Raw genomic sequence first — 12,062 nt, forward strand, 5'->3', positions numbered from 1 at the left:
CTTTACGTGAACTTGAGTTACGTGCCATTTTCCAGGAACAGATGTACAGCATAAAGTGAGGGTACCTCTGTGTGTGTGTGTGTGTGTGTGTGTGTGTGTATACACACACATATATAAATATATAGACAGACATACAGATAGATATACACAAACACACACATATGTATAACTTATAGACTATGGACACTTGAATATTGTCTATACATTATGTGCGTATGTGCACACACACCTATCTATATAGAGCATGACTTAGGTAAGAGCATAACATTTATATAGATAGATAGATAGATAGATAGCATGAGATTTCCTGAGCTCAGGGTCACTTCCCCAGAGGCGCTGACTAAGCTACCTTGGCCGCAGACATGGAGCAACGCAGCCCGCGGAGCCCCACAGCGCCACACCGCGCCGAGCCCACGCTCTCGCGAGACCGCTGCCATCCGCCATTTTGCCATTGATTGGCGGGGGGGGGAGAGAGGGGCGGAGGTTGGGGGGCTGAGCTGCTCGCGTCCCTCCTCCTCACGCCGCCGCTGACGCCGACGCCGACTGCCCGCGCAGGCCTCTGCGGGCCCCGCGCCCGGCCATGGTGCCCAGCGAGGAGAGCCAGCTCGTCCCCAAAGAGGTGAGCGAGGCCGCGACGGCAGCTGCCGGGCCGAGGAGTGGAGGGCGGGCCCCGTGCGGCCCGGCGGGGGGAGCGGGCCAGGCCAGGCCGGGCCGGGGCCTCCGGGGTCGGTGACGCGCGTCGGAGCCGGGGCCGCAGAGTCAGGGCTGAGGCGCCGTCACGGGGGCTGGATCCTGCAGCCGCCTGGCCCTGCTGTAGGGGAAGGCCGCGGGCGGGCGGCTCCCTCCCTCGGGGTTTCTCACGGTTTTCAGCCAATTACATGATTTTCTTGCGACAAGCCCCGGGTTAAGCCGGGGGGCGCAGAGTGGGGAACGGACGCCAGAGCTCGGCTTCTCCTCTCTCCTCTCCGTGACCACTGAGTCCCCCGGGTCTGCTTCTGGGTGGGGGCTTCTTACCCCGAGCCAGCCTCAGGCACCTTCACCCCAGTCCAGCAGCTCCACCGGAGGAAGCCGCACGGTTCTCTGAAGTTATCACCCTGAGTTTGCCAGAGAAAACAGACAACACAACACACACACGGAAGAAGGATGCCTCAAGCAGTGGGGATCCTGCTTCCAGCAGACAGTCGACAAGGCAAAACTGGGAAAAGGATTTATTCCAGAAAAAATAAGGTATACAGGCAAAGACGGCTGTAGTTGGAGAGACAGTTGAGAGGAAGATGGATCAAAAATACAAGTTCCCGCCTGTTTCTTTGCTGTGACCTTTAGCTTTCGATTCTGCTCCATGTGTTGTCCTTTTATTCTGTCTTGTCCTGTTGGCTCTGTATGCCTCCTGGGGCAGGAGTCATGCTGGTTTGTACAGTGATTTGCACTGCTGGTCTGTACAGTGCCAAACACAGTAGGATGAGGGCTATTTATTGGGATCCTTAAATACCACTAGAGAGCAAAAAATAGTACTGGATTTTAGAAGCAAGTTATTAGGCGTTACAGTTGGCAGCGCACAGCTGGACAGTGATGATGTATAGATGGTGAAGTGAGTTGTATGCAAGGAAATAAAGTGGGTTTCTCTACTTCTGTCTTATCATTTTAGACTCTTAAGGTGCAAAAATGTCTAGGGGTTTAATCTAGTCTACACGTTGGTTACAAAGCAAACAATGTAAGTGGAGGGGCAGGGCATAGAAACAGGTATAGATGGATGAAAATGAAGTAAAGGAGACTGACAGGAGAAGCTTGTGTTGCTTGTGGTGGATAAGTGAAATAGACAGGGTGATTAAATGAAGAATCTAGCTGGAGCCATTCCTTTAGTTCATATATATTAATAGTCTCCTTGTTGGCTTTAAAAATTATTCAGAATATATTTCTGAATTGGATATATATTTTTACCTGCCATATCAGTTTAGCATTTCTAACAGTTGTGTTTTCAAGCCAGTAGAGTTGTCATGGGTTTTGATATCTTCAAGAATGCTTAATGACCACTTATAATGTTGTAAGTCTCTTTTGTTCTTCTCAGACTCTGTTCTTAGCTATTCCTTCCTGCTTTTTGTAAGAAAATGTAAGAATGTAACACTACCATGAATGATATAAAAATTATGAAAATGTACTTGTTCATGAAGTAAATTGATTATGGTTTTCTAATTTTTAAACTGAATTCAATGTCCTTTGTAGTACAAGTAAAAAGGGACAGAGAAACAGAGATTTCTAAACCTTGTAAGTGCTGTTATCTCTGATCTAAGTTATATAAATCATGTTTATACTTTCTGTGCAACTTTTTTATCCTTTCCTCACTTAGAATAGGGTGATTAATAATTTGCAGCCTGTACCTGTTGCGTTTCTTACTCTTCCTATAAGAAAGAACACTATTAATGAGAGTTGAGTAAGTACTGTTCTGTCCCTGTTGAAGTCCTGAAGATCCTTTGATCTTTTCATTTTCTCTTGAGACTTGTGACTAGCATACTTGCACCGGTGAAAGAAAAGCAAGAGAGGTCTAAACCCCAGACCTTCCTGAATGACACGGGTTGTGTTGTGTATTGGGTGGGAAAAGGCTATCTTTTATTTATATATTTGCCTGTATATGTATATAGTATACTTTATATATAGTATATATAAAGGCTATAGTAGTGTGTGTATGTGTGTGTGTTTGTGTGTGTGTACACACACATACACGTACTGATGCCCTGCAGCTTGTTCTGGTGCTTCAGAAAATGAAACTGGGATTTGAACCAAGATTTCCCGAATGTATCACAAAACTGTATTTTTACTTTTGTTTGACATACGGGCTAGGTGGAGCTTATTTATCTAAAGTCAATGTGATAATAGTTTTGTTGCTGTTTGCCTTTCTTGCATTGCTGCTTACTGCTGGGTGTTTTTTTTTTAGTGTTGGTACTAGGCTTTGAGGAAAAGATTCTCCTTCAGCCAGAAAATATACTAAGGAATCCTAACTTTTCCCAAAGCATTTTCTCATTAAGATGCTCAAGAAAAGCACACCAGTTTCATTTTTTCCTTCAGAGGTGTATATGCTTTCCATAAAGTAATAGCTGGGAAGGCCAAGTCTAGAGTTGGAGAAGGCAGAATCTTAGCAAGTGTGTTACAGCTATTAATTCTGGTTTGTGTTGCCTCCATCCTTCACACCATCCAGTGTGAAAGTTAATGGCTGTGTTAAACGCAGAATTATTACATAGTAAACAAACTATAACAGTGACACCCATTTTGGCCCTGTGGGCTGGATGAGTGGCATAGTTATGGTCTGTATGCCAGATTTTGTGTGGGATCAAGTCCCTTGTGCCAGATATGACTACGTGCCAGCCCTTCACATCAGGATCCAGCTGCATACCTGCATAGTCCAGCATCCCCAGATCTGGTGCTGTGTGCACGCTGGCTAGGCCCCACACACAGATGCCATCTCACATATAGGATTATTGTCTGGCCCATGGTGCTTCCCAGGGGTCCAGAAACAGCAGGGCAGGGGGGCTGAAAGGAGAAGGGATGACTTACCCGGTGCTACAGTGTGGGGGGAGCTGTCTGCTCAAGCAGCTGCTGGCAAGAGAGCAGCTGCCACCCAGCCCTTGCAGCTGATTGGCTGTGATGTCTGCCAATCATGTGACACCACTCCTTCACCAGTGGGGTGGGGCCAGATGACAGGCCACCCTCACAACCAGTCAGCTGCTCTGTTTTCACTTGCTAAGTTATTGCTTCTGTATAAACAATTGCTATAGTTTTTAAGTATGTTTTAGTAATGTCTGGACTATAAACTGACCCTCATGCTTTCATGTTAAATTTAATTTCAGGTTTAATTTAATCTTTCCTCCAAATATAAACTAATTTTAATAAATAAATTCCTTGAACTGTGTGATTATACCGTGATTGTAAGGACCCAGTTATTGGTCAGCTCTGCATATACGTCTAGTCTTTTTTTTTCATATATCTATATAGATATATGAAAAATACTGATTTATAATTGGAGCAATGTAGTAATTTGTGAGTAGGAGAGAGAAAAGGTCCGTTGTCAGCATTTAAAACCCTAATTATAGATCTGTGTTTCTGACAAACCTTCAGCATTTATAGTTGAGTATTATAATTTAGAAAAGTAGAAAGCAGTTTTATGATAGATATCTCATTAAAAGACAGAGTTTTATACTCCATTGTTTGTGTAGGCAGAGCTCATTCCCTATACCACATGTTGCTTGCTTTCTTCTCTTCCCCTTAATTTCCCTATGTACTGTCCTCTTATGGTCTCATCCTTCTATTGTCTCATCCTGCTATTTTGCAGGTACTGTCTGCAGTCCCCCTTCTACAAGGGCCCTGTGTCCACCAGTTTCATTCTATCCCAGTGTTTCTGTTTGACATTCTTTTTTTCCTTTTTCTTCTGTTGGGGAGGCAGAATCAGGGTGTGTTTGGGTTACATCCAGATAAACAGCAATACCATCTAGGTGAGTGAAGGACATAGCTTCAGTTTGCTACTTAAAGGCTAAACCATGTTCACAACCTTTGACCTAATTCAGAAAATATCTATATATCCATATCTGTCTATAATGGCTGAACTCATTAAATCGCCCCTTTCCAACAAAAGATTGATCATGATGATGTACCTATCACTTACAAATGACTGTTCATGGTTGGACCTGTCCACTACCCATTGAAGTCAATAGAAAGTCTCCTATCTTTATTGCGTGCTGAATTGAGTTCCCTACACATGTCCCTTGCAAATCTTTTTGTCACTGAATGTTGATTTTTGTTTATACTGAATTTTTCTTAACCATAAAGCTTCATTGATGACTTATATTGATGAACATTGGGTTCATCTTGATTTTTAAGACACAGCACACAAAAATAACAATTATTTTAAAGTAGCAACATCCAGAGATGTGGGTTTTCTGGAAATTTTTCCAATGCCCTAAATAGAGTATGATCTGATTTAGCAAGTTTATTTACCCACCTGTTTTATTTGTGTATTACCCTCCTGTTTACAAATCAATAAAACACATATGTGTTTACACACTTCTAGGAATAATCACCTGAAAAACATTAATTACAACTTTAAAACTTCCAAGCTTGCCTAATATTGTATTGGCATCTATTAATTGTTACTAATGAATTTTATGAAATACTGAATTTTTAGAAACAGAAAATTTCCCATGGAAAAATAAAGCACTGGAAAATTTTCCATCCCACATCTCTCATAACATCAGGCTGAAAATACCACCACTTCTTGTATCCCCTGCTATTATGTGAACTTTCCCCTCTACTTGTTGTAATAACACTTCTCTCATACTAGTCTTAAAGCTGCTCATATGCCTACTAACATTTTCATCTTGTTGCACAAGAGGTACCCGTGGACTTTGCTCTAGGAGCTTGTTGCAATATAGCATTTGGTAAATAGAAAATAATAGAATTAGAAGGAAAATAATTTTGTTTTTTACAGTTCTCATAGAAACATAAAATATGCACTTAAATGCAGTGACTTAGAACTGCTGCTTCATGAAATTGATTTTAAATGAAATATGGAATATTAAAATAAAGTATATGCTGTCAAATATAGAATAATGAATAAATGTATTTTTCTCAGTACACTAACTGTTAAACAAATTTAGTGACTAATGAATTTAGTATTATATATTTGTTTACAAGTTGAGTAGATTACTTTAAAGATTCTGTTGAGGAATAGGCTCTAATGGTATGGTCCAGGCTTCCAGCATTGTGTAGAATATTCCACCTAAATTTTACAGATGGGTTTTGAGAATTCCAGGCAACTGATTTGGCAAATGCTATACAGATACTCTTTCAGCATGTCGCAGCTTGAGTGGTACAGCGTATGAATGTTAGTATAACTATATGCACTTAAGCTGCCACCTTTGCTTTCATGACAGTAGCTATTGTTAGAACCATCTGAAGCAAGACTTTCCACAGCAAAAAACAATGGAATAAAATGTTTTTGTTTGTTGAACAAACAGATGACGTTTTTGGTGGGATCACCTTATGTCTGATCTATGCTAAGAGTTATTACTCTGAATAAATAGGATTTTTGTTACCATATTTACATGTTTAAACTTAAAGCTGGGTGTTATGTTAGAATGCAGGGCCCATGGGCCAGATCTAGGCCTGCCAGGCACTTTCATCTGGCCCATGGGCAGGCACCAACATACTGTACCCCACCCAGCCCTTCTGCCCATCAGGGTGGGAGTTACGTGCCCATGTATACGCCCACTCACCAACATTTCTTCACTACATGTACTATATTTTTCTTGTGGATAGAAGGGCCCGGCCCAGCCAACAGTAGCTTCTGGGTGGGACTGCTCCTGCTGCCACGTGGGGGGGACGGGACCTGTTTGGCTTCCCTGGTTTCCTGTTTATTCCAGGCAGCAGGTAGGAAAAGGTGGGGCAAGGCTGGGGGGAGCCGCAGCTGCGTGGGGGCAGGGAGCTGAGGCTGGTGGCAGTGTGGAGCCTGTGCCCAGGGCTGTGGCGGGAGCATGGAGCTCGGCTGGCAGGGTGTGGTTGTGAGGGAGGTTTGGCAGGTGTGGGGACCCCTCCCCACACTCCTGCATATGACACACAGCCCCAGCTGCCAGCAGCAGTGGCAGGCAGGGGCACTTGGACTGCTCATGTCCCACGCAGCTGCTGGCTTCCAGTGGCCCATGGCTCCAGCTGGCGCTACATGTGTGGGCAGGAAGCACAGCCTGTTCAGCCCACCTCTATTGCAGGGGCTCTGCATGGTGTCCATGAAGCTCCCATACTTACACGGCACCAGTGGAAGCTCTGCGTTGGAGCTGGCTGCCTTTGTTGCACACGTCCACCCTCCCTTACACGCCACAAAACTCACATACCCACTCCCTGCCCCTACTTCCCCCCTACATATACACCCTCCAACATACCTTGTGTCCCTCTCACACCCCACTGTATGCACATCCTCACCATAGACACACACGTGTGTGCGTGCACCCCCCCACTCCTCACCCTACACACGTGTGTGTGATTAAAATGTGATTAAAATTATAGGCCCCCTGACAGCTCCCCCCAGCCCTGCTGATGCCCCCCAGCCCTGCCAGAGGGGGCCCACAGCTGCTAGGGGTACTGCAGCCCCCTGCTACCCTGTTCCCCGGCGTAGCATGGAATGGAGGACTTGGCACAGCAGGGAGTGGAGGAGCTGCATGGAAAACCTCCTCACCTGCCAGCTCTGGAGGCCCTGGGGGAGGGAAGCAGGGCAGGAGCTTGAGCCTGCAGCCTGCGCCTGGCCCGGGTACACATCTGGGTGGTTGGGTTTCCCCTGCTCCCCTCCCTCCCCCGGGAGTGTGTGGCAGTGGGGAGCTGGCCTTCCCCCTTCCGTGGATGAACCACCTGCAGTTCCGTCCTGCTCCCCGCTGGGGCCCTGCAGCTGCGCATTGCGACCCTGGGCCTCAAGCCTCAGCCCTGCCCAGTTTCCTCTCTACCGAGGCCTCAGTCCCTCTCACCCACCACACTTAACTGCTGGAGCTGCTCTGCAGGCTGCCTGGGGCAACCTGCACGTCTGTGCCAAGATAGCCTTGCTTTTAATTTTTAGAAAGGCACATTAAACAGCTTCCAAGAATTTCTTTTTAGAAATTCTGAATACTGATGAAAAATCACTGTATTTATTTTTCTCATGGAAAGCCTGTTCTGCTTTTGGACTTCCTATATTATTAACATAGGACCAAATCCTGCCGACCAATACTGGAATAGTCCTTACTTTGACCTTAAGGGGGATTGCTTGCATAAAGACTACTTATGAGAGACAGGGATAGACGAATTTAAGACCTTTCTTTCTTTAAGGCTTGACTCTAATCTTTTTTTTCAACAAATAAGAATCGTTATGGCACTGTATTTAAAAATATTTAAATACAGTCAAGACTCCAGGCCCCCTTTTACAATTGAGAATAAATTACCATTATATAATAAGAAAACTAAATCAAAATCTAGTGCTGTGGCTTTATTTTGCCTGGTTGTGAAAATGTCTGAGATTCTGACAACACAGCCTGGAGTTCCTGGTGTAAATATCTGCGTCCAGACTTAATCAAATATGTACCTTCTTTGTACAAGTGGTTTTTGCATTTTGTTAAAAAAAAAAAAAAAAAAAAAAGATTGAGAAATATGAACAAAAATATGTTTATATATAGAAAGATATTATTTAAAATAAATCTATTAACATGTAGTACAATACATGTTACTTAAACTTTTCTGTTAAGCAGTTCATACTTATAGGTAAAAAATTCAGACAAGTAACTGTTAGAGAAGAAATTTTCGTTGCATATTTTTAACACATTTAATGTATATTCCCCTTTGTGCTGCTGAAGTGCTCTTCCTTGGCAATTGAAAGAAAATAATATAACAGGTAAAAGGAAGGTAATGGTAGGGAAAAAAGCAAGAAAACGCATGTGCAAATGCGCATATGTATGTATGTCTATTTTACTTCCCTACGGGTACTAAAAAGCACTTAATTGGCTTAGTCTGCTAATTCTTTTAAATGCTTCTGAAAAATTACCTTAGATTTCAGGTGAGTAGGCTTATTAAACAACTCAACTGTATACTATTTCAGAAGTTTTTCTTTTATTTCTGCAGCCACACAACCTCAACATTATAAACAATTCCTGTATTGCAGTGATTCACTACTTGAGGCCCTCTCCTAGTAGGAACTGAATATGGAATGTGTTTTTTCAAGCAATCAAATGTTGAAAGCATGTTATATAGTGCACTTAACAAAGGGAGTTGTGTTTTTACATTCTGTAAGATCAGTGAATATGCTAATGTTAAAAGCTAAATAAATCTTCTTAATAGACTACTAAAATTCCTCATTATTAAGGACAGATTGATGTAGGACAAGACAAGCAGCATTTAGTAGTAGAAAAAGAAGATTTTCAGCTGTGTGAACACATGCACATTTAGCATCTGTTTTACCTCGTCACTTAGAAAATGCCTCAAGACAGAGGCTGTATTAAACAACGTTCTCTCTCTTTCCTGCTCCTCACCCCCTCTTGTGCAGTGTTGTGGCTGCTAAGTGAATGGAAAGCAGAAGTGATTGTTTATTTGCTTACTTCAAAATTGTTTGAGATTTGAAACTGCTATATCTATGTAAAAAGAATACCACTTTCTTTCTCTCAATTTTCTTGGTCTATAAGCTTAAATTTTGTTTCTTTAATGCATATGTGGAATCAACATCTGAGTCTTTTCCCAGAAATCTTTGTGAAAAATAATTTTGTTGTAGGATTTTTGCTTCTGGTCCCTGGCTCTAAAGATACATTGTTGCTCTTTAAGGCAGTGAAAGCATAAAGGAGCACAGTCTACATCCTCCACAGTGTTTGTGAAATACCATGAAGCCTAACTCTTGCCCTTTAAATGTTCCAGTCTGTCATCTTGCCTGCTGTCAGCAGTGGAACTCCATGCCACAGCTGCACTGCTCAGGTGGCCAGTCCAGCTCTTCTTCATTAGACTCTAATGTCATGGGTATCCATTACTTTTGGTCTTTTCCTGCCTTCTTATCAGGTCTGATTCGTTTTTTCCTACAGTTGTTAGTGTAGAAGCATTGACATGTTGCCAACCTTAAGATATTATGGAAGTTAGTCTGTAAGTACTGGTGTTATTTATAACAGCATGGTCCAGCTTCTAAGTGGGGGCTGCATGCTGCTCAGGATGGACCAGGTAAGTTATGGGGTACAGGAATGTACTCCCCAGATGTCCCAAGCACCTGTATGGGCACCCCCCACTGCTGTCCCACAAGGACATGATCTCCCCCTCCTCTGCACAATCCCAATTCTTTCCCCCTCCTGTCCCTGCCCCCACAGTGTGGCCTGTACTTACTTTTAGCTCCTTGTGCCACTGCACTGCCAGGCCACCTGAAGGCAGGAAGTGGCAGCCAGAGGAAGGAGTGGGAGCCCAGATACTTTGGCTGCTCTTGCAGCTGCAGTGAGGGAGGAAGTGATGGCTGGGTAAGAGCCTGGGGGCCACAGTGTGTCCCCTCTTGGGCTGCCATTTGGACAGACTGGACTTTATAGTACAGGAAATCTTAGTTATGCGCCGGTTCAGCATTCATGGTTTCAGATATTCACAAATGCCGAACCCGCATTTTAAGTACACTATAAATACTTACTGGAGCTTGTATATGGCACCACCGGAGCCATGCTGCCCCAGCCGCCAGGGGCACTGTTCATGAATGCAGTGCCTTATTAGCAGATTTCACCATTTGCAAGGAATGGCAAGGATTGCTTGTACATTATTTTGTGTTTTCTGTCCATGGTTCTAAAGCCTTTCTTTTTACTTTCCAGTTTTCTTGATTTGCTTAGTTATTGCTAACTTTTTCTAACATTCCACTTAAACTCAGTCCAAAAACCAGTGGAATAACTCTGAGTTTCTGAGAGGTCGTCAGGGGTTCTGCAAAGAGATTGGGGGTAATGGCAGAGTGGGCCAGGATGCGGTGGCACTGCAGTTGCCAGGCTGAGTTGCCTGGCTCTGTCAGCTCACAGGATAGGGGTAGGAATCCATAGCAGAAGGGATATGAAAGTTCTGTGACTTCAGAAATTTTTAAAACTACTGACCTATTTATTGCCTTTAGTGTTCAAAAGCTTCAAGCAGTATCAGTGTGGCAGAAAGTTAATGAATGAACATGTTTGTTGTGTATCTGCTTTGGAGTGGAGCATGTAGTGAAGGGCTGTAATCTATCGTATAAGAGATGATAAGAGTTCCCTCCAGAACCACATTAAGGCTAATCCAGGCAGTTCACAAAGACTGGAATTTCTGATAAATTTTCACTGCTAGAAATCTTTCTGGGAAAGGAGTAGTATAGGGGTTCACCCTGCAGCTGCCCCCTCTGCCCTGCTTTCCACATCTTCACCAGACGAGGGTGATTCTTGTTTGGGGAAGGCATGAGAAGCAGCAGGGAAAGATTCCCTATGCCTTCCCCAGGTCAAGGTCTGGGGAACAGCCTCCTTGGTTCTACTTCCAGTCTCTGGATGGGGAAGGGAGGGAGGAGTGGGTCAAAGCCCCTAGCCTGTTCTCTAAGTCAGTCAGTGCTTGGTTTGGGGTAGTGATGGGGAGCAGTAGCAGTTGCTCTTCTCCACTCCCTTCCCCTCCTAAACCAGCCTGGGAGTAGAGGGGAGCAGTGAGGCAAACTCTCCAGGCTGGTCCAGAAGCCAGGCAGTGCCCAGTTGTCAAAGAGGCGGGAAACAGTGGCATCTGCTTCCTTACCCTTCTGGGGAAGGGATACACCGAGATAAGCCCCTGCTTGCTCGTCGGACTGGGGACCCTGGTTTGAAGCTGCTTCTTCCCTCCCTGCCCCGCCACCAGCCTAAGAGCGGTATGGCAGTGCCGCCTGTTCCTTTTCCAGACCAGCGTTTGAGGATGGCCTGGGGAGCCTTTCTCTGGTACTTGATTCCTCCCAGGACACAGCTGAGTTGCTGCTGTTCCCTGTGCCTTCCCTAGGTGGGGGTACCCTGGTCAAGGGAAGGTCTGGAGAACCTTTTTTCTCTCCTCAACTCCTCCCAATCCCCCAGGAGTCAAACAGCAGGGAAAGTAATACAGGCATTCTTTCCAGATTTTTTTTTTCAGCAGAAGGCATGTTTCCTGAGAGAGAACCTTGATGAACTCCTGGACACTTGTGGCTTTTATTGGGAGAGTGGCAGTTTCCCCCAGTAGGTTACATACAGGCATTGCATTTCTAAGTCTTTGATGTTACGGAGCAGCCTCATTTCAAAGGAGAAATCCTTGTGAAGCATAAGAATGAACTGCAATTTCTTTAACAACCAAGTATTAGGATGGTGCCAACCTATTGTCTTTAGGTATACTGAACTTCAGGAGGTGGCTGCCTTATTTCATGAGCAAATCCCGGTGCTGGCTACCATTTCAGTGGGCTGAGCATTGTAGGATCCTCCCCACTCCTCTGGTCAAGGGACCTCTGAAGCCCTACCCTTCCCTACAGATTGCCACATGGCCAGAAACCATGGTTTAGTTGCTTAAGTGTTTCCCTTAGTGGCTTCCACAGGCTAAATAAGGGGATTAAGCCCGTGGAAGCC

General features: G+C 44.4%; 1 protein-coding gene across 4 annotated transcripts in view; it reads left to right on the forward strand.

Annotated features, from left to right (window-relative positions):
* The first annotated feature begins 470 nt into the window (after nt 1-470).
* Nucleotides 471-12,062, forward strand: part of USP47 (ubiquitin specific peptidase 47) — a 105,672-nt gene continuing 94,080 nt past the window's right edge. For 2 of the 4 annotated variants that reach the window (XM_090032706.1, XM_090032704.1), the window contains exon 1: nt 473-619. In XM_090032706.1, coding sequence (XP_089888832.1) covers nt 581-619 — 39 coding nt within the window. In that variant the 5' untranslated portion in view covers nt 473-580. Of the gene's footprint in view, nt 620-12,062 lie in introns of all 4 variants that reach the window. The other 2 variants (XM_090032707.1, XM_090032703.1) reach the window with 2 other exon arrangements.

Source organism: Crocodylus siamensis, chromosome 2 (genome assembly GCF_052110815.1).
Source record: "Crocodylus siamensis isolate JL-2025a chromosome 2, ASM5211081v1, whole genome shotgun sequence".
NCBI lineage: Eukaryota > Metazoa > Chordata > Crocodylia > Crocodylidae > Crocodylus > Crocodylus siamensis.